Source organism: Bos grunniens, chromosome 22 (assembly GCF_055505025.1).
Source record: "Bos grunniens cultivar Pamir isolate PY7600 chromosome 22, Bosgru_T2T1.0, whole genome shotgun sequence".
NCBI classification, from domain to species: Eukaryota; Metazoa; Chordata; class Mammalia; order Artiodactyla; family Bovidae; genus Bos; species Bos grunniens.
In genome coordinates this window covers 55,899,220-55,922,510 of record NC_141186.1, presented here as the reverse complement: position 1 = coordinate 55,922,510, position 23,291 = coordinate 55,899,220, and the positions used below count along the sequence as shown (strand labels likewise).

Sequence of the window (23,291 nt, the reverse complement as noted above, 5' to 3'; positions counted from 1 at the left end):
TAAGATCAATATAAAGTTAATTTCTGTATATGGTGTGAAGTTAAGGGTCCAACTTCATTCTTTTGTGTGGGGATGTCCAGTTTTCCCAGTATCATTTGTTGAAAAGACAACTTATCACCCATTATATTGTCTTATACTTCTGTCAAAAATCAGTTGATCACAAATGTATGGGATTATTTCTGGACTCTCAATTCTAATCTATTGATCTACATGTCTGTTAGTACCACAGGCTGAAGGTGAAGCTCCAATACTTTGGAGACCTGATGCCGAAGAGCCAACTCATTAGAAAAGACCCTGATGCTGGGAAAAAGTGAAGTCAGGAGGAGAAGTGGAAAACAGAGGAAAAGATGGTTGGATGGCATCATTGACTCAATGGACACGAGTTTAAGCAAGCTCTGGGAGAAGGGAAGGAACAGGGAAGACTGGTGTGCTGCAGTTCATGGGGTCGTAAAGAGACATGACTGAGCAACTGAACAACAACAAATGTCAGTTATTAACACTATCGCATTGGAATAAGTTTTGAAATGAGGAGGTGTGAGACCTCCAACTTTCTTTTATCCATTCTGAATCCCTGCATTTTTTTTATGATTTTAAAAATCAGGTGTCAATTTCTGTTTAAAAAAAAAGGCAGCTGAAATTTTAATAGAGAATATATTGAATTTGTAGATCAATTTAGGGGCCACTGCCACTTTAATAATATTAATTATTCCAATCCATGAACAAGAGATATCCATGGATGCCATTTACTTATGCCTTAAGTTCTTTCAATAGTATTTTATAGTTTTTAGTATACAAAGCTTATACTACCTTTGTTAAATTTATTTATGACATTGTATTCTTTTTTGATGCTACTGCATATTGAATTACTTATTAAATTTCATTTTTAGATTGTTCACGGTAAGTGTATAGAATCAGAATTGAGCTTTGTATATTTGCCTTGTATCCTGCAACCTTGCTGAACTCGTTTATTAATTCTAATACTCACTATGTGAGTCCTTAGGGTATTCTATAGATAATATTATGAACAGGGACAGTTTTACTCTTTCTTTCCGATAGGGGTAATTTTTGTTTCTTCTTCTTGCCTGACTGCCCTGGGCCTCTGTCCTTTGGATGTGACTTGTTAGTTCTGAGAGTTTAATTTATGTTTTCTGGCATAGAAGATCACGCTAGATCTACAGTCACTTCTCCAGAAGCTCTACTGTTTATAGAGCTTTCGTTTGTGGGATCTTAGTTACCCGACCAGGGATCAAACCTATGGCCCCTGCAGTGGAAGTGTGGATGTTAACCACTGGACCACCAGGGGAGTCCCTGTCTAGAGATGTTTAAGATGGATTACCTTCTCTGGCATTACATCTCTACAATGGAGAGGGAACCCTGACATTCACGATCATCCAACTAGCTCTGATCCATGATCAGCAAATTACTTGACTTTAACTTGGCTTTCTACGGAGAATGTGCCAACCAGAGGATTTTGATGAAAAGACTATCACAGTTCTATTATTCTCCAGTAAGTTCATATGTATCAGCTCTGGATACTCTGCAAAAACCATGTTTCTGGGCCTTCATAATTGACAGTCAGACCTTGATCCATGCTTGAAACTGCCCAGCGTGAAACCAAGATGAGCAGTCAGCTGGCAGCCTGAGAAACCTCTCTCATCATGTCTGTAACACAACTGGATTCTTCAAGGGCAGAGAAGCAGCTGAAGCAGGCTCAGCAAAGGCGTCCTGTCATGGTCCTTCTGTCCCCCTTCTATAGATTAATGCCAGTTAAAGCATAATCCCTCTTCAGAGTTCACTGGCTCTCTGTATTAGCTCTGAGAAAATAAGAGAAGTGAAAGGCAAAGGAAAAGGAAAGACACCCATCTGAATGCGGACTTCCAAAGAACAGCAAGGAGAGATAAGAAAGCCTTCCTAAGTTACCAATGCAAAGAAACAGAGGAAAACAATAGAATGGGAAAGAATAGAGATTTCTTGAAGGAAGTTAGAGATGCCAAGGGAACATTTCATGCAAAGATGGGCACAATAAAGGACAGAAACGATATGGACCTAACAGAAGAAGAAGAAATTAAGAAGAGGTGGCAAGAATATACAGAAGGACTATACAAAAAAGATCTTACTGACTCAGATAACCACGATGGTGTGATCACTCACCTAGAGCCAGACATCCTGGAGTTCGAAGTCAAACGGACCTTAGGAAGCACCACGATGAACAAAGCTAGTGGAGGTGATGAAATTTCAGCTGAGCTATTTCAAATCCTAAAAGATGATGCTATTAAAGTGCTGCACTCAGTATACTAGCAAATTTGGAAAACTCAGCAGTGGCCACAGGACTGGAAAAGCTCAGTTTTCATTCCATTCCCAAAGAAAGGGAATGTCAAAGAATGTTCAAACTATCACACAATTACATTCATTTCACATGCTAGCAAAGTAATGCTCAAAATTCTCCAAGCTAGGCTTCAACAGTATATGAACTGAGAACTTTCAGATGTTCAAGGTGGATTTAGAAAAGGCAGAGGAATCAGAGATCAAACTGCCAACATCCACTGGAAAAAGCAAGGAATTCCAGAAAAACATCTACTTTAGCTTCATTGACTATGCTAACGTCTTTGTGTGGATCACAACAAACTGGAAAATTCTTAAAGAGATGGGAATACCAGACCACCTTATCTGCCACCTGAGAAACCTGTATGCAGGTCAAGAAGCAACAGTTAGAACCAGACATGGAACAACGGACTGGTTCCAAATCGGGAAAGGAGTATGTCAATGCTATATATTGTCACCCTGCTTATTTAACTTATATGCAGAGTATATCATGCGAAATGCCAGGCTGAACGAATCACAAGCTGGAATCAAGACTGACAGGAGAAATATCAATAACCTCAGATATGCAGATGACACCACCCTTATGGCAGAAACTGAAGAGTTACTAAAGTTTCTCTTGATGAAGGTGAAAGAGGAAAGTGGAAAAAGAAGCAGAAAAAGTTGGCTTAAAACTCAGCATTCAAAAAACTAAGATCATGGCATTCAATCCCATCACTTCACGGCAAACAGATGGAGAAACAATGGAAACAGTGACAGACTTTATGTTTTGGGGCTCGAAAATCACTGCAGATAGTACTGCAGCCGTGAAATTAAAAGACACTTGCTCCTTGGAAAAAATGCTATAAGCAACCTAGACAGCGTATTAAAAAGCAGAGACATTACTTTACCGACAAAGATCTGTATAGTCAAGCTATGGCTCTTCCAGAAGTCATGTACAGATGTGAGAGTTGGACCATAAAGAAAGCTGGGTGCTGAAGAACTGATGCTTTTGAACTATGGTGCTGGATAAGACTCTTTAGAGTCCCTTGGACTGCAAGGAGATCAAACCAGTCAATCCTAAGGGAAATCAACTCTGAATTGAAGGACTGATGCTGAAAGTGAAGCTCTGATTTTTGGCCATGTGATGTGAAGAGATGACTCACTGGAAAAGACTCGGATGCTGGAAAAGACTGAGGGCAGGAGGAGAAGGGGCAGCAGAGGATGAGCTGGTTGGATGGCAATATCCATCAACTGGATGGACATGAGTCTGAGCAAACTCCAGGGAGATACTGAAGGACAGGGGAGCCTGGAGTGCTGCAGTCCATGGGGTTGCAAAGAGCTGGACACGACGAAGCGACTGAACAACTATGTATTGACACAAATACTGCGGCTATTTACCTTTCGTCTGATCCCAGTCTGACAAAATAGCAGAAACAGAGAAAGAGTAAATAACCAAAGCTGCCCTCTGCTGTCAATCAGCATTTTGCTTCCTCCCTGACAGAGTGGTGGTGGTGGTTTAGCCGCTAAGTCGTGTCTAACTCTTGTGACTCCACGGACTGTAACCTGCCAGACTCCTCTGTCCATGGGATTCTCCAGGCAAGAATACTGGAGTGGGTTGCCACTTCCTTCTCCAGAGGATCTTCCCGACCCAGGTCTCCTGTGGCTCCTGCATTGCAGGCGAATTCTTTAACCGCTGAGCCACTAGGGAAGCCCCCCTGACAGAGTAGCTTCCTTCAAACCCATCCTTTCCTTTGCTCTTTTCTGCTGCTGCTGTCTCCTCCGGTCTCCTACACAGGCCTCCAGCTCTCCCTTTGCAACTGATGCCTTTCCTGGCTGCCAAAGGCATTTTCTCACAGTCCCTACAGCCCCTCACATCTTCAGGATAAATTCTATTCAAAATGCTCCTTGGCCTAACCTCAACCTGCCCACCTTCCAATCCTTCTGGTTCGTCTCTATGCGTTACCACATATGCACCCTATCCTGCAGTTACCTGAGTGAGGCAAAATCTGTGCCTTTGAACCTGCTGTTCTCATTGTTCGTTGTCTCTGTTAAAGTCCTACTATCTGTGAAGTCTTCCCCAGCCCCTAAACTGGAATCATCCCCTGTTTGACATCCTATACTCCTGGTTTGTATGTATCTGGTGGCCTTTAGATAATCTGTACAGTTATAAATGTATATATATGAGCAGTCGTCAGCACCAAAACAGGAGCTCACTGAAGGTAGGCTGTAACCTTTCTATTCAGCATGATATTGGCCTAGCAACTGGAGTTAAAGAGGATACGCCTTGTCTAACCCAGAAGGAAGAAATACATCCAACCTGCCATCAGTGCAGGTGCCTGGAAGGGAAGACAGAGAAGGAAGCCAGCAGGGCAGGCCTGCACCTCAGTGGCACCCATGTCCGCAATGATTCCTCCACTGAAAGACCACTTCTTCTCCTGGGGTGTGTCCCCTGTCTAGAGGGCTGTGACCGGAGTCAACGAGGCATCGTCCGGGTCGGGTGTGACCTGCCGCCTTGGCTGTACAGAGAACAGCCTGCCCGAGTCCACCCTGGGCGGTAAATCAGCGGGCAGCCCTGACACTAAGATGCTCTCCAAGAGGACAGCCTCCTCCATCCCCTCCCCGCAAGAAACACTGACTTCTCTAGGTTCCAAGTGAAGTCTTGGTTTATTTTCAAGGGGGAAGAAAAAACCTCCCAGGTGACTTTAATGTACCACTCTCTTAAGTTAAAAACCCTGAGGGAAACCAACATGTCACCTCTCAGACAAGCTTCCACTTTCATGAATCACAAGTTTCTGGAACAGAGACCTAAACCAGTCGTCTGGCGTGTTGATCGATGAGGGCTAGGTGACAGAACAGAAAAGACTCAGACCCTCAAGGATAGGTACTGTGTGCACGAGGACATTCACTAGGGCATTATTTTTATCCAAAGGTTGGGAACGACCTCAGTGTTTTTCGACAGAAAAATGGATGGGTTTCCACATAAATTCATGTGGTGGCAACAGCAGAACTGGAGCTACTGATACAACCACAGCATGTTTGTCGTTGCTGATCAGTTGTTAAGTCGTGTTGGACTCTTTGCAACCCCATGGACTGCAGTTCCTCCGTCCTCTACTATCTCCTGGAGTTTGCAGCAACATGGAAATATCTCAAAATACAAGCTCTTGAATGTAAAAAAAAAAAAAAAGTTTAGTTGTGGAAGGTTTATCTGACACCGTCTAGATAAAGCATCAAAATGTGGAAAGCAAGGTGCTAGACTGTGCAGGGAGACAGCACCCGTGCCCGCAGCACCAAATTCTGGGTGGGGCTTCCCTCTGTGGGGAGGGCGGGGGTGGGCCATGGTGGGTGGGGCTTCCGCTAAGCCCCGCCCTTCACTTGGTGGCTGAGGGTATCGTACGCAGGCTTTGAAGATCTTCACTAAGTCCTTATGCACCTCTGAAGAAATAGCCCGGAATACAGTTAGTGGTTACGAGGGCTTCCTTGGTGGCTCAGTGCTAAAGCATCTGCCTGCCAATGCAGGAGACACGGGTTCGATCCCTGATCTGGGAAGATCCCACAGGCCGCAGAGCAACTAAGCCCCTACACCACAGCTACTGAGATCATGCCGTAGAGCCCCGAAGTTGCGACTACTGAAGCTGACGTGCCTAGAGGCCACGCTCTGCAGCAAGAGAAACCACTGCAGTGAGAAGCCCGCACGTGGCAACTAGAAAAACCTGCGTGTGGCAACGAACCCAGCACAGTCATAAACAAATAAAGAAAAAAATTTTTAAGTTCTTGGTTAAGAGAGAGCTCTCAAGCGTTTTATGTAAAAAGCTCCAGCGTTAGGATTGTATCTCACGAATTTATCGGTCTTTTCCCGGAAGGAGGTGAATCAGGTTCCTCGCCAGCCCTTGCATGGTCAAAATATGATTTTTCATGAACCCTCCATCCCTTCCTGTGGCCCTCTCCTTCCTGCCTCTTCAGCTTTAAGCTGCACTCTGCCCTTTTCTCTTGGAAGCAAACAAGTGCACCTCAGTGGCAGCACCAACTGTCCAGGGTCAACCTCTCCGACGCCTACGGCAGGCCCCAGCTCCCTGAGGGCTTCTCGGGCTCCTGCCCTGAGACGACTCGGAGGAGTGGGAGCACTAGCTGTGTCAGCCAAGTCACTAGGCCTCTGCTGACCCAAGTGTCTTCACTTGAGCAGAATGACCAGTCTCTGTGTCTTCCGGCTCTGAAATCGCTGGCACCACCAGCCACATCCGAAAAGTGCGCTTTACTCCCTGGGGGCAACTCCAGGGTCAGTGCCTCTCCCCCTGAACGTGGACTCTGACACTGGGGCGTCTCCGTGGCGTCGGGGTAAACAAGCTATTTATTAAGAGTATTCCGCAGAAATGCTCTCCCACACGCCTGAGTCACAGTGAAAACAGGAAGCCCACACCTTTTTCTTCTGAGGACTGTCCCATGTGCCCACCACCTTCTCCCAGCTGTATAAACGCCTTTTGGAAACCCTGCGGGGCCAAGGCCGATGGGCTGCTCCGTGTGGCCGGGGTGGGGTGAGGGGGCAGGAAGCACGGAACCTGCTCAGAGCAAAAGAGGAGCCGTCCGAGAGCCCTGCCCCGACAGAAGACATCTCCTAAGCCGATTTTGGCACTCCAGACCTCGGGCAAGCTTACTTCACTTACGGTACAACAGTGAAACTGAACACAGGACATAGAGTTAAAAATTTCTTTTAATTTTTTACTAGTTTTTTTTTTTTTTTTTAAGATTAAAATGTCACCACATAGATCAAGATTCCAAAGCGAAGTCTTCCAGTCACTGTCCCCAGGCATCCAGCTCCCCTCCCCAGGAGCAACCACTCTCAGTTTCGAGCATATCCTTTAGAGATAATTCACGCACGGACAAGCCTCTGAGCATAGGACCACACACCTCTTCATACATGTGATTTCAAAAGCAGACTACATGTTCTGTACCTGGGCTTTTTGGTAAGAAAATTTCTTCTTTCACTTTTGAAAAGTTTCAAACTTAGAGAAAATTTGAACGAGCACCTCTATACGAGTTACCTAACTATGCTGACTAATATTTTCCTGCAGTTTTCTCTTAATAGAAGTTTATTTTTTCCCCTTTGAACCTCCAAAAAGTATACTGCTGGTACCATGACACTCATCTTCTGAATACACCAGGATAGAACCTCTAAGAATAAGGGCTACCTCCTGTAAAGTGAAAGTTGCTCAGTCGTGTCTGACTCTTTGTGACCCCATGCACTACACAGCCCATGGAATTCTCCAGGCCAGAATACTGGAGAGGGCAGCCTTTCCCTTCTCCAGATCTTCCCAACCCAGGGATCGAACTCAGGTCTCCTGCATTGCAGGTGGATTCTTTACCAGCTGAGCCACAAGGGAAGCCCAAGAATACTGGAGTGGGTAGCCTATCCCTTCTCCAGCGGATCTTCCTAAACCAGGAATCGAACTGTGGTCTCCTGCATTGCAGGCTGATTCTTTACCAAATGAGCTATAAGGGAAGCCCTCTACCTCCCATAGAGCATAATAACATGATAATTAATGAAAATTAACATTAATTCAATAATATCACCTATGGAGTCTATATTCAAACTTCCCCTGCTGTCTCAAAAATGAAACTTGATTTTTAAAGTTAGCCCTATTGATGCTTTTGAACTTTGGTGTTGGAGAAGACTCTTGAGAGTACCTTGGACTGACTGCAAGGAGATCCAACCAGTCCATCCTAAAAAAGATCAGTCCTGGGTGTTCATTGGAAGGACTGATATTGAAGCTAAAACTCCAATACTTTGGCCACCTGATGCAAAGAGCTGACTCATTTGAAGACTGTGATGCTGAGAAAGATCGAGGGCAGAAGGAGAAGGGGACGACAGAGGATGAGATGGTTGGATGGCATCACTGACTCAATGGACATGGGTTTGGGTGGACTACAGGAGTTGGTGATGGACAGCGAGGCCTGGCATGCTGCGATTCATGGGGTCACACAGAGTCAGACATGACTGAGCGACTGAACTGACTGACTATATCCCGGAGATTTTTTCTGTATCATTGAAATAAAGACTCCTCAATATTTTTAATAACTAATTAAAAAGAGTAACATCTCAGTGGTCCATTGGCTAAGACTCTGTGCTCCCAATACAAAGGGCCTAGGTTTGATCCCCGGTCAGGAAACTAGATCCCACATGCCACAGCTAAGACCCAGCACAGCCAAATAAATAAATCAATATTAAAAAAAAAGATTAACATCTAAAGTGCTTACTGTGTCAGGCACTTTTACAAAGATTTTTCTTCTGCTATCCCAGGGTTAATTTTCTTGTTCTTTTTATAACTTCATAAATTTAGTGCATAATTTCTTTTGTTTTCATTCATTTTGTTATTCATATAAGAACTTTGGTGGAGGTCCATATAGTCAAAGCTATGGTTTTTCCAGTAGTCATGTATGGATGTGAAAGTTGGACCATAAAGAAGGCTGAGTGCTGAAGAATTGATGCTTTCAAACTGTGGTGCTGGAGAAGATTCTTGAGAGTCCCTTGGACAGCAAGGAGGTCAAACCAGTCAATCCTAAAGGAATCAACCCTGAATATTCACTGGAAGGACTGATGCTGAAGCTGAAGCTCCAATACTTTGGCCACGTGACGCCAAGAGCCAACTCATTGGAAAAGATCCTGATGCTGGGAAAGATTAAAGGCAAGAGGAGAAGAGGGTGACAGAGGATGAGATGGTTGGATGGTATCACTGACTCAACAGACATGAGTTTGAGCAAACTCCAAGAGACAGTGAAGGAAGAGGAAGCCTGGTGTGCTGCATCCATGGGGTCACTGTGTCAAGAATATTTATGTGTTGAATTCTTACATTATTTTCCAAAGAGTCTAGAGTTCCAATTTTGATTTCCTCACTGACCTAAGGGGAGTTTTAAAATTTCCCTGTGATTAAAAAAAATTTATATATATATTTTTAATTTATAATTTTCCTTTATATGACACAGTGATCTGATTATTTTTCTTGTGCTACTTCTCCTTTTTTAGTATGTACTGTGGTTTTCTCAGTGTCCTACTATGTGGTCAGTTTTTGTGACAAATGAAAAGGAGATTGCTTACCAAATTAATCTACTTTTTTAATGAAGGAAGAGCAGTTTCTCTAACTCCACACCAAGTCATGTGAAAAGTCAAACATTTTTATATTTTTGGCATGGGGGTTTGAGACATTTCATCCTCACCACTGCCATGCAATTGTGTTCATATTGGTCTTACATGGCATGTCATTGCTAATGAATGAAAGAGGCTTAGTAATGAAAGGGAACTTAAAAGGCAACCAAGCCAACCTTCACCCAGTATAGGAATTTCCTTCACAGCATATGCAAAAGATGTTCAAATGGATTTAACTTGAATTACTGCCATGCCAGGGGCTTCCCAGGTGGCTTAGTGGTAAAGAATCCACCTGCCAAGCAAGAGATGTAGGTTTGATCCCTGGGTCAGGAGGATTCCCTGGAGAAGAAAATGGCAAGCTGTTCTAGTTTCTTGCCTGGGAAATCCCATAGACAGAGGAGCCTGGTGGGCTGCAGTCCATGGGGTCACAGAGTCAGACACGACTGAGCGCCTAAATCACAAGTGCAGCCAGGGGACTCGGCACACTGCTGAGACTGCGGCCTCCGGGGCCTCCGTCAGACACTCAGGGTAAAGATGGTATCAACTGCCTACCTGCCATGAGGACCGCGTCACCTAGCGCACTGTGGGGACACACAAGAGAAGGAAGACACGATACTTGTGCTCTAGGAGCTGTGGTTCCCAAGCTGCCTCCGGGCCCTGATTCCACCATGGGGTATTTAAAGTTTTTGAAACGTGATATACAACATCTGTCGGGCCCTGCACAAACCACCAGGTCGAAGGAGTTTACAGTGTCCACGGTAGTTTGTGCTGCAATCACTGTGATGATCTCATATCTTTGTAAAACTAGGGGGTTTGGCAGTTGTTTTATAAAAGCAAGTGTTATGTGAAAATCCACACAGAACAGCAAAAACATCTGGCAACGTCCCATCTCCAAGGTTTGGGAAGCTGTGCAGTGCCCAATAGGAGTGTACATCCTGTTAATAAATAACTGGTTATTTCAGAAAAAAATGATATTGTCTTTCAATATATGTGCAATTTCTTTATTCAGGTTTTGTGCAATTTAGGTGCAGTCTTTTTTTTTTTTTTTTCCAGATAGTTACTCAATTGTTTGGACATAGCTCCTCATTAAGTTGTCTGGTCCTCACTACTTAATAAATGGAACTGTTATGTTTTTCTTTTGGCCTGGGGGCTCTGTGAAATAATTCCTGAGACTCTAAGAGCACCATGAACCAAGAAAGCTGGAGAATTCTGGCAGTTCATGGCTGAATTTCAGAGACCAGAAGTCACGCCAGTGATGCAACCAGCATGTGAATAGTTAGGCTTCTCAGCTCACAGAGCCAGCAGACACTTCAGGAGTTAGACTGGGGAAAGCACAGCTTAGCACAGAGTCCAACCAGTGGGACAGGCCTGCCCGCTGAGCGAAGGGAAGGGCTGAACACAGACAGGAGACCGGGCTTTACAAGAGCAAAGAGCACTGGGAATGAAGATGGCCTGCTCTGGAGATGGTGAAGATGCTGTGCCTTGTAGGAGTTGGGAACTCTGATCTGGGGCAGGAACAGTGGGATGGAGTTTGGTCACAGGAGTGATACACTAAAAAAAACCAATGTTTGAGGAACATCAGTCCCAGAGCTGGAGTGGATGTACTGGCGGGATGGGAAGGCAGGAAACTCTATCACCTGAAAAAGCGATTCTCTGACATGGCCCACGCCTGACCTAATACAGAGCAGGGGGCAGTCCCTTCCTTCAACCCCAGCACGACACGGGCACCACGCTGCCAAGTTCCCCAAACTGCAGCTCCTGGTCGTAGGAACTACAATCCTTGATTGTGTGCTTGGAGAGCTGCGGTTTCAGGATCCTCTCTAACTGGGGGATGCTGGAATCAAGTTTTTAGAAATGTCTGCTTGGAGACCACTGCCTTACTTCTAGGAAAGTAGCTAAAAAGAGGGAGTAAACATCGAATAGAGAAAAAAACTACTGGATAGAGATTTGGAATCGAGTCTTGATTTGACCACAAACACACCAAAGACTGGGCCTAGATCTTGGCTTCTTTACTCTTTAAATGAGGGCTCTACGACTTGAGATGCAGAGAAATACTGAATCGCCAGAGGACTCAAGTCCACCTGATGGCTGAGGTTCAACCTCTTTGTGTAGCAGCAAGTAGAGCCAAAGACTGTGGTTTTAATACTTCATTCCAATTTGCATGAAGCGTTTATATCCACAAAGGGCTCTATATTATTGAAAAATCATAACCTGGGCTCCTGTAAGCTATTTTTGCTGTAAAAGCAGTGAACATACATACATAAGAGCAAAGTCGTTTTAGTCGTGTCCAACTCTATGTGACTCCATGGACTGTAGCCCGCCAGGCTCCCCTGTCCATGGGATTCTCCAGGCAAGAATACCGGAGTGGGTTGCAGTGCCCTTCTCCAGGGGATCTTCCCTGACCCAGGGATGAAATCTGTGTCTCCTATGTCTCCTACATTGGCAGGCAGGTTCTTTAGCACTGAGCCACCTGGGAAACCTGTGAATATGTACGACAGCCTGGAACACTGGCAGAGACTTCAGGGGAACAGTATCAGCCTTAAGGGCCAAAGCGGCCCTGTGATGATGACTCACAGACCACATATGAAATAAAAATTAAGCCACTGATCTGCTCAGTGTCTGGAGGGAGAAGCATGCTCTGTACGGCCTGCATTAAGACAGAGTAGGAATATATCCAGGTACGATGGGGTGAAGAGTATGGAAAATCAGGTGACAGAAAAACTCAGAGCTTGAATAATTATGCACATAAGAAATAAAGTGTTAGTTAGTCTGTCGTATCTGACTCTTTGTGACCCCGTGGACTACAGCCCGTCAGGCTCCTCTGTCCACGGGATTCTCCAGGCAAGGATACTGGAGTGGGTTGCCATTCCCTTCTCCAGGGGACCTTCCCGACCCAGGGATCGAACCCGAGTCTCCTGCATTGCAGGCGGATTCTTTACCGTCTGAGCCACCAGAGCCACACTGGAAAGGACGTTAGGAAAGTCCCCTGGCTTTTTGTTTAATTCGAGTAGTAACTTTATTTTCCTTTCTAGCTTTAGGAGGACTGGTAACCCAGTTTTAAAGAACTAGCCTGTAAAGCTCTCTGGATTCTTTACTCAAACTGGGTAGAGACCCACGAGGATGGGGTTTGGGACCCCTATGGAAATGGGATCATCAAAGGTCAGGACTCGGTGAGGAGTCACAGAAGCAGTCTCCGGCTTTTTAAATACCCCCCGGGCATCCCAGTCCTTTTGGCAGCCCTCAAACACCCTTTCAGAGGCACTGGTCTGGGCGGGGGAGAACACAGAGCCCGGCCTCCGCCATCCCCAGGGAAGGCCAGGGCACACACGGCCACTGGGAGCCCCCAGATGCAGCGGTGGCAGACTTTGGCTGCAGCAGGGAGTCTGCGGCTGTCTCACGGAGGAGGAGGATGCGGGGAGGAAGAGGACACATGCTCTCACCCTTGGGAAGCTCTCAGCCTGACTTCCCTCCGTGAGTCTATGCAAGCAAAACTCCCCCTCTCGCCCCTGCCCCCAGGTCAGCAAGCCCATTCACAGATTAGGAAGTGACCCGCGCACGCCCGGGTGAGGATCGGGGTGCGGCAGGGGAAACGCTGGGAGAGGAGGCCGTATCCTGTTTAACTTGGCCTTGCCGATGCCAAGCCCTTTCCCTGTGAAAGTTTCTTTCGTTAAAAGAGCGATAACATCCTCCTTCCAGCAGCTTCTGCTCTCACAAAACAGGCTATTCTCCATTCTTGTGAAAACATGCTCCCATCACTCAGTCTTGTCCGTTGGACAGGAGGCCCTGACGGACTCTCATCTCAGGGCCGCCATGTGCGAATCGCCTGGAAGCACAAGTGTGATACACAGGGTTGGACTCGCAGGCCGCGTTACATCCTGACAGTGCAGTGTCCGCCGCGTGCAGCCTGCATCTCACTGGTGCTCGTTCAGTTCCATTCAGTTGCTCAGTCCTGTCCGACTCTTTGCGACCCCAGGGACTGCAGCACGCCAGGCTTCCCTGTCCATCACCAACTCCTGGAGCTTGCTCAAACTCATGTCCATCGAGTCGGGGATGCCATCCAACCACCTCACGCTCTGTTGTTCAGTTAAGGGAAAATGAAGGGTGAACGTGGGAAGTTAAACTAAGCCAGATGAAGAGTGTGAAGTGGTGGAACTAAGGAAGCGTTCTCGAGCGCAGGAGACAAACAGGTCCGGGTTCGACCCCTGGGTGGGCGAGATCTCCTAGAGAAGGAAATGGCAACTGATTCTTGCCTGGGAAATCCCATGGTCAGAGGAGCCTGGCGGGCTACCGTCCATGGGGTCAGACGTGCCTGAGCACGCTCACACCACGCCACACTTACGAACAATGGCAGAACGGACAAGAGGCACCCAGGGCTGTTAGAAGGGCGGCCACCAGGAGTGAGAACTGAAAGCTGCAGGGAGTTCAGAGGGTTAGCGTGAGTAGAAACCCTGGGGCCACATGCGGCCGTGGCTGGAAGAGTGAGCCCAGTTACTCCTGTCCTAAGGAGGCGCCTCTCCCCCCAAGTCGGGAACTTGCCCCTCTGCAGCAGGAGCGGCTACTGAGAGGTGTGGTCTGGGCACCTGACTCTCCACCAACTGGCAGAGCAGCTGTGGGGTCGGGGTGTGCACCACCCGCCTGCCTGTATGAGACCACACTGGAGCTCAGCGTCTAAGGACTTCAGTGCCCAGCTGCCCTTAGGATCAGGCACCTTACCGAGGTTTTACCCCCATAAAACCCTCCGCAGCACACTGTGGAAGGTCTGCAGCAGCGAACCTGGCTGCCTCTCCAGCCCGGGCCTTCCTGTTGCCCGCCCCCCTTTATCAATGCCAACTTCCCTTGCATGATTTCCCACCCCTCGCCTCACCCCATGTGTGTCTACCTCCGAGCCTTCAGTCACCCGGAAGATGCCCACATGTCAGGATCCAGGAGGATCCCTGCCCCATTCCCAGGCAGCCCAGCCCAGGTCAGTGACCCGGAGCCTGGACTGTGGTTCACTGCACACACAGTCCTTCCCCTCTGCACGGGCACGAGCCCACCTACTCCATCCTCCCCGACAACCTGAAGGGCGGGCTAGGGAGAGACCCTTCTCTGGGGCACAAGCCACCCCCTGCCCACACACACATACAGTGGGGATAGCCGTCGGGCGTCCAAGGGCAGGACCAGGCATCGTCTGTTCCCTCCTCCTTCACCTAACCGCTCATGCTTCTATTTGAGGATGCTCCCAGTAACAGGGTCCTGGACCCCGGTCCTCCACAACCCTTGGCTTCTTTAGGTGTAGGTTCTGGCATTCAGTTCCTAGGGATGGAGCTTCATGGGGCAGAAGCTATCTGTCATCTGCCATGCCCCTCACGCTGCTTCACTCGCGAGGTGCTCATGAGCACTGAAAACCTCTTTCCATGGCATGAGTGCCACTTATTGCATCTTCCCCATCCTATGCTCGGGGAGACTTCTGTTTTTAAGATTTAAGGGCTTACACTCGTGCCTACTGTGTTTCAGCATTTAGCTGCAGCCTCACGTCTGTCATGGTATCTTTAGATCCTGATTTCAGTGCTCTTCCCTGGCTTAGCATCCCCCGTGCATTTGGTGGATGTACCAGTGTCATCCCAATCTAGGATAAAATGCTGAAAGAGACAGTTTTGAGGACTGAACCGTTTTGGCATATTGCCTTCCCTTTAGGCCGTGAGCTGCACTTTGTCCAATACTGTGCATATGATACCACAAATGATTAAATATAACTGTTGAACCACAGCAAATTCTGCTCCATAGCAAAGAACATTATCACTTATTTTCATGGTAATGATGAATTCTATCTTGATTCTTCCCTACTGGTTTCATCTTCACCTTCTCTAAGCTTCTCTTTCTCTCTAGCCCTTGGAACTCTGGGAACGTAGGGAGGCCTGCAAAGCCCAAGGAAGAAACACTGTGTCCACAGCACGTTCCTTCAGTCGTTCTGTGGAGTCTAACCCGACTGGCCGCACAGCCAGTCTATAGAGAACCCACTGTCTTAAACCAGATAACATCTGTGGATCCTCTGTTCCTGTTTGGCTCCAACGTCAATAAAACAATAGCTTCTTGCAGATATCTTTACTGTATAGAATAAACAAACTAAGTTCCACTTTTAAATACGAGAATTTGAGTATGCAGGGCATGCCGAAATGGGGGTTTCCATGTGCCTCCCGTAAAATAATCCCATAGTATTCCTCAAGATGGACAAAGGTAACGTGCTGAAAGCGGCATGCGATGTTACCAGTCCTCGTCAAATGCACTTCTCACCCCCAAGAAAACACAAAACATAAGCAGGGAAAGAAAAACGCTGCTCCGACAGAAAACAGAAAGCTGGCATCTGCACATGGGGAGCTCAGTGGACACTGGACGATTCTAAGAACCACGGTCTTACCTGGCTTCAAAAACAGTCCACCATGAGGTTTGAGCGCCAGAAAAACAGGACTCAGGTCCCGGGGGGTGGGGGGTGGGGTGGGGCGGTGGCTGTCTTTCTTCTCTTCCAGATTCTGGGATTGAGCATGACTGACCAGAAAGGAGGAAGACAGGTACAGGGATGGGGGCAGAGGGTGTATGGAATGTGTGTGGGAGGGGAGAGCAGGAGAAGCATTTCTAAGATGATCTCTACTTTCTCTTTGGTCATAATAGGCAGTAATTAATTCTGAATTCTTAAATGATATTAAGGAGGTTGTGAGAGCTGGACCATAAAGAAGACTGAGCTCTGAAGAATTGATGCTTTTGAATTGTGGTGCTGGAGAAGACTCTTGAGAGTCCTTTGGACAGCAAGATCAAATCAGTCATTCCTAGAGGAAATCAACCCTGAATATTCATTGGAAGGACTGATGCTGAGGCTTCAATACTTTGGCCACCTGATGTGAAGAGCTGGCTCATTGGAAAAGACCCTGATGCTGGAAAGATTGAGGGCAGGAGGAGAAGGGGACAACAGAGGATGAGGTGGTTAGATATCATCACTAGCTTAGTGGACATGAATCAAGCAAACTCTGGGAGACAGAGGAGGACAGAAGAGCCTGGCATGCTGCAGTCCATGGGGTCGCAAAGAGTCGGACACAACTTAAGAGACTGAACAACAAGTGAAACAGGAAGGAGAGTAGGCCTGAAGGGTGGGCACAGGTGGAAAAAAGCTGGGAACCCAAAGTAAGGTGACTAGTCGGATTAGTCACCTCGGGGGGCTGGCTGGAGAGGGTTGAAGGGACATTCTGGAGTAACTAGAAATGTTCTGAATCTCAACTTGGGTGGTATTTGCACAGGTGTACAGATGATAAAAATTCCTTGAGTGGTACACCTAAGATTTATACATAACCAAGATTTAATTCTACAGAAATTACATAATTCTCAATAAAAAGGTTCAAAAAATAATAGAAGGGTTGAGCAGCACTGGCCTTAGCTATTAGCTGGCATTAACTCATGGAAGCGTGTTTACAAGATGTAAAAGGACATTATTGGGAGGCTGGGAAGCTACCACCAATCAAAGGAACCTTCCACCAAGCTGGATGTTAGTGCTTGGTGAAGCCCAGTGCAAGGCCAGGCTGCCTCCCGGAGCCAGAGGAGCAGCACAGATCCAGAGGGAAGGGAGGGTGACAGTCGCCGGACACAGCTTTTCAGACCTTGGGGAAGGCGGCCTGCTGGGGCCGAAAAGACACATCTTTCTTTGCTGCTGGCTCTAGACTGAGGGACACAGAGGTCAAACCAAAGGGGATCAAGGGAAGAGAGTCTAACCCAGGGGAAAGGTGGTGGGTCTGAGAAGCGAGACAATGATGGGCCAAGGTTCTGAGAGAGCTAGAGGCCTGAACGCTGGCCACTGAGCATCGCTGTGTTCCCACAGCCGCTGCTGGCACCTGGCCGGGGGCTCAGGGCGGGCCGTTTCCTCTCACACAACATCACTCTATTCATATCATCAACTGCCCAGCCCAGTGCAAAGGTCGGCAGGGCGGAAACCAGTCTAGAGAGTGACCCAAGAGAAGACCCGGGCAGCAGGAGGAGAGGAGGGTTTCAAGAGGCGGCTCGCAGGCTCCCACACCGTAGGATGAAGGGCTCACTGGAGTCTGGCTCGGACATCTGCCATGTTATGGTCCTGGGATTGTCATAAAAGCCTCACAGATGTCTGCGTGTTTGGCCCAGCAACCCCACAAGGTGGGCATCTTCATTCCCATTTTGCGGATAAAGACGTGGCAGCCTGCAGAGAGGAGACCACTGACCCTGTCACACCACCGGCCGAAGACAGAGGCCGGAGCCGGAGCCTGCAGGCCATTTGCGCAGACCTGTCTCCATTTTCGCAGACCTCAGGACAGGATCTGAATCTCTGTTCTCCAGGCTCAACAGAGCTCTGGTCATGTTCGGGCACTGCAGTACGGACGTGAAGTCCGAGGCCTGACTCAGGAGCACGTTTACGGAGACTCGGTTTTTATTCCTGTTTTAGAGGATAATTATTTATTAACTTAGACCTGGTAAAGTGTTCTGACAACAGGAGAAATCAGTGGAGTCATGGCCTCAGTACTTGCTATGTGAAATATAAGACATGTGAATTCTAGGTTTCTGTGGGGAGTCACACACATGTATTTCGATACAGTATATATGAAAACTTTAGCATGAGTCCTTGCAATGAATATTCAGGGTTGATTTCCTGTAGGATTGACTCATTTGATCTCCTTGCTGTCCAAGGGACTCTGAAGAGTCTTCTCCAACACCATAGTTCGAAAGCCTCAATGCTAAAGCTGAAGCTCTAATACTTTGGCTAGCTGGTGGGAAGAGCAGACTCACTGGAAAAGACCATGATGCTGGGAAAGACTGAAGACAAGAGGAAAAGAGGGTGGCAGAGGATGACATTGTTGGATAGCATCACTGACTCAATGCACATGAACCCGAGCAAACTCTGGGAGACATTGGAGGACAGGGAAGCCGGGAGTGCTGCAGCCCATAGGGTCACAAAGAGTTGGACATGACTTAGTGACTGAACAACAATGATACGAAAACTTGTAACATACAGCAAATAATTTTTTTTATAACTGTACAGTACATATACCAAAAGCTATCATTTGAGCCATTTTAGAGTGACATTAAGTATTTTGCATGGTGGTGCAACCATCACCACTACCATCTCATCATCCCAAACTGAAACCTGCACCATTTTTCACAAGGACTCCCACTGCCTGTCCTCAGGTAGTGGCTTCCAGGACTCTGCCCAGAGCGCAAGCTTAGGAAATGCTTGTTGAAGAAGAGTGAGATTTACAGGTGCGCAAGAAGACTGACTACTATATTCTACAAATAAAAGAGACTAAAGGGAATATTTTTTTCCATAACTAAAGACTGAGAGCAGTGTAGCCAAGAAGCATTAGGAGTAATTTGTGACTTGTTTACACTTCTGGCACCGGCTCTGATGGTCTATTGTGACCAGGCCCTTCTGCTCTCTGTCGACACGCCAGCAGGTGACGGCGACACCTCAGGACGGGGTGGGCGAGCACGGATGCCTGGCCAGCCGGCACCTGGGGCTGGCTGCTGAGCTGTCACCGAGTGGACTGGCCCACGGTTCTCATCTGGGCAAGCCTCCTTTGATGGATTTGTGTGACTTGGCAGGGACCCTGTGATGGAAATTCACCGAGAAGCCTGCATTTCAACTCCTGGTGAGCAGGGCTTTCAGAGGTTTTCTGTAGAGACGCGGCCTGCAGAGAAGGCAGGGATTCCCACTTCCGTTTGGGTGAAGCTGGAGAAGCAGAAAAGCACAGATTACGGTGCCTCGTACTGACCCTGGTGCTGCAGAAGCATGGAAAGCCTGAACACAGGGGCGCTTCTGCTGTCGCATTTCCTAATCCCGTAGAGGCACACAGCCCTGAGGGGAAAGGGCTGGGGAGGGAGGCTGCTTGTTGGAAGGAGGTTAGCTGGGTTTTCAAAAACTGACCAAGGGACCAGGCAGCCACGCATACAGCAATGGCCACTGTGCCACTGGCTGGCCTCCCCTGACTTTCTCTGGCTAAAGAATAATTCAAGAAACAAATTTTGCTGGAGAAGAAATTATCCATTTGGATCTGCTCTCTGTGGGTTTGTGACTCATCTGAGACAATTGCTGTTCAACAGCTTTTCCTATGCTTCCAGGAGGGACACGCCTTACCCGGTGCTTCAGACTCAAAACCCTGGGCTGGGAAAGGTGATTCTGAGCTGGTGGACTTGGACTGATTCAGAGATGCTCGGTTCCAAGAGAAGGAACCGATAAATATCTGGGCTTTGGAAGTAACTTCGTGATGTTTGGATTCTGGGCTGGCACCAGCCTCTAGGGTTTAAGCACTCTGCTGTCATACGCTGTGCAGCCTTTCCAAGAAAAACTCTATAAAATGAAAATACTTTATTGCCATGGCCTTTGACTTCTTGAGAGTCACACAAATACTGTCATCTCGCGCAACATTTAATTTAAACTTGGTTCACCTAAAGAAAAAAAAAATGAGTTCTGAGTCCGCCCATCTCCCTTCTTAAAAGAGCACCCAGTCTTCTCTATGTTGTCACTGTTTTGTTTGCTGTGAGCCAAACTGTTATTTCACATATGTGAAGAGAGAGTTGGCATCAAGTCCATATGAACTAAACTGCTGGCAAAGGCGATGCTGGAGCTTGCCATTGAGAAGATTAGATTCCCGAGAAACTTCTCTAGCAGCGTCCAACATCCACAAACTAAAAAAGTGTGTGTGTAAATACACACATGCTCACCCAGCTGAAAGACGCTGCGCCCTTCCTCCGAGTTCAGGTAGTGCCCTGTTGGTGGTTTATGTCACCCTCAGCGTAAGTATCGCAGTAGCATAAATAAATACATAACAAAAAAATATATGCGCTGATTAAGATAAATAGGAAATTGAGAATTTACTTTATTCAAGTATAAGGTTGCCCATTTCAACTAACTTCCTTATTTATTTAATAAATAGGATGATTCACACTTTCCCTGTAAGTAAGACTGATTCGATTAGGTTTGGATCGGGGAGGCAAGAGACGAGGGTAGGAGGCACACTTTTAAAAAAATTTTCAATTCAGGTTTTCCTTTACTTTAAAGATTATTTTTTTCTATTAAAGTGTGCTATTTTGCAGACTTGTTTTGCCTTTGCGCTCACAGATGCAAATATGGAACTAAACCAGGAGAGAAATGGAAAATTTCATCATCCAGAGTTGTGGTAAGTGGTTGAATACAACCAGGTAGTTGAAAACTGTGCTCCCTGAAACCCTGGAACCTGAGGCCCCCGTGACAACACAGCAGTGGTGGCCCTGCCACCAGAGCAGGCGTCTTTTATCTGTGCCTGTCCCTTCTCTTCAGGGCCCTGCCCACAGATCACACTACTGGGGTCTTTGGGGCTCAAGAATGACTACAGGTAAGGTGGACAATCATCTGAAACTCTGACACTTATACAACGCAGTCTCACAAAGTTGGAATATTTCTAAAAGAAAGATGGAGACCCATACTTTAGGAAAACATGTAGAGAAAAGCTTGGATCTTTCAGATTTTCAAATTCCCCTTCTAAAATAATCTTTGTTTTTCTTAGTCACTGGGTACCAGCTGTGGGAACACACTGATGTCTCTAACAGGACTGTTAACCACAGCTCACCCAGGGATAACACAGGATCCAGGCTCAGCCAATCACATGCTGCCATTTCCTCAGCAACAGCAATTAGTCCAGGAGGTGCGTGTATGACTCAGGGCAGGACCAATCAGAATCCTTCCCTGAGACTGACTGCTTTACAAATGATGGAAGACACATGCTGCTTTCCACTGGAGTTGCTCAGCTTGGAAGCTGGGAAATCTGGGGCTACTGAGGGCCATGGTTCCTGCCACAGGGGGAAGCTGGAAGGCTATCCTCAGGATGAGAGATGGAGAGAAAGTCTCAGAGGGACTGAAACCCAGTTCCTAACCCCGAGCCTGGTTCCTGCATCTCTTCCTTTTAATCCTTTAAAAAAAAATTTTTATTTAATTGGAGGCTAATTGCTTTACAATATTGTAGTACAATGCCATACATTGACATGAATGAGCCTGGTTCCTGCAGCTCTTCCTTTTAATCCTATGTGCTGTTCTAATAATGTTCCAACTCTATAAGCCAGGAAATTTCCTCTTTGCTAGGCTGGTTAGGATTAGGGCTTTGACACAACTCAGAGAGTTCTGAAAAATACAGGGGCCCTGCTTAACTTGGAGATCACACTGTGACTAACTTCTTCAAGTGATTATAAGTGATTAATGGCTTCTCAGCTGACTGTTAATGAAAGCCACTTATTTTCTCTGCCAACTTTTTGTTAGTGGCATCTCATATCAAGAAATAAATGCTGAAACTTATAAAGTTGGGGGGGAAGCTTGCTTTAAAAATAAAAGCAGAATTATATTAATATACTTCTACCCATTTAGCATTTCTCAGCACGTGGGGAAACATTCATTACTGAATATGTTTACTGATTCACGAGTTTACAGCACAAAAATTCTTAAGCACATCTTATTTTGTCACGATTGTTCATCTGCCTTGTGGAACAAAAGAGGCCAAGAACCAGAATGGGGAAGAACAGAAGAAAAGCTTCCATTCACCGGAGAGCCTGATGCTTCCTGTCCGTGTATTTAGATTCAGCGCTTCCCCGATCCAGGGCCGAACGTCTCGGAGCCGCTGGCAGGTACAAACACGCTCCCTTTTAATTATACCACCAAATTGCCGCAGTAACTGATTGCCAGCTAAATAATTACAATCAAGTGGCCATTGTGCATAACAATCATTTAATGAGTGCCATCCGCAAACACTGTAATAATAGAGAGCTTTAATGAAGAAATCTGGAGAGAGGCCAGGGTTTTATGGCGGTTTGCTTAAAGGGAGAGAGAGCCATAATCTGTATTTAAGATTAAAAGAAGCCTTTAATCCACATGCTCAGCATTAAACAAGGGAGTGGAGTCATGTTTTGATCAAAAGTTACTGCGGGCATAAAAGAAAGCAATGTAAATGTTCTTTTAGGAATTAAAAATAAAAAAGGCTCCAGTAAATTATATTGAGGAAGTGTTCGTAACCATTTGCTTTGGGGAAAAAAAAATGAAAAGGAAAAACATCTGATTTTCATTTTGGACAAGAATACTTAGCTCAAATAAAATACAAGGGAATAGGGTTTTATTTGATTTGTATAATATCACTAAAAATAAGGGAGCTGCCATTCAGGCTTCCTTGTACCAGTAATCATTCTCCTACTGAATCTATTTTTTACCCTCACTTTCCTAGGCCGGGTCTGCATCTTTGGGAGGTGTAATTACATTCTCACACAAAGTCCTAATTGAAATGGTTTTGATGATCTCAGCTCTAGCAAACAGTAGTTCTCATCGGAGGGAGGAAAAAAAAAACAAAACCAAAAATCTCACCACATAAAACTCAGATCCACTGGCAGCTACCAGCACTGCTGATGCAGGAGTATTTGCCTAACAAATTAAGACTGCGATTCCTAGAATTGCAGTCATTCTCTATGAACTGATATGCAGCCTGGCCAATGATAAACACCAGAGCCTCCAGATTTTGCTAGTGCTGACTGCTAGGAGAGAACTAAAAGCAACATCAGTCCTCTCAAGGAGGAATAAGAGGGGAAAGCAAAAACCAAACCAAAACAGTTTCTAGAGATATAAATAGCTGTAGACCAGATCTGGGCTCCAACAGCTGTCATCAGTGTTAAGCCCAGGATACAGGAGCAGCACTTGACCCTGGTGAGGGGCCCACAGAACATCCCAGCCCCCAGGAAATCCTGATGGTGGCCTGGGGCCGTGGCAAGACTCCAGAGCAGGAGGGACACACTGCATCTGGGATCCTTCTTGTCCCAGGGTGGATGTTCAGGACAGAACACACTGCCCTGGAGCTCC

General features: G+C 46.6%; 1 protein-coding gene across 33 annotated transcripts in view; it reads right to left on the bottom strand.

Moving 5' to 3' along the window:
• Window positions 1-23,291, bottom strand: part of ATG7 (autophagy related 7) — a 282,407-nt gene that overhangs the window by 69,541 nt on the left and 189,575 nt on the right. For 2 of the 33 annotated variants that reach the window (XM_086368515.1, XM_086368516.1), the window contains exon 19: window positions 18,431-19,154. The exons of the other annotated variants lie outside the window; for them this stretch is intronic. In XM_086368515.1, coding sequence (XP_086224641.1) covers window positions 19,065-19,154 — 90 coding nt within the window. In that variant the 3' untranslated portion in view covers window positions 18,431-19,064. Of the gene's footprint in view, window positions 1-18,430; window positions 19,155-23,291 lie in introns of those variants that run through there. 33 annotated transcript variants of the gene reach the window in all.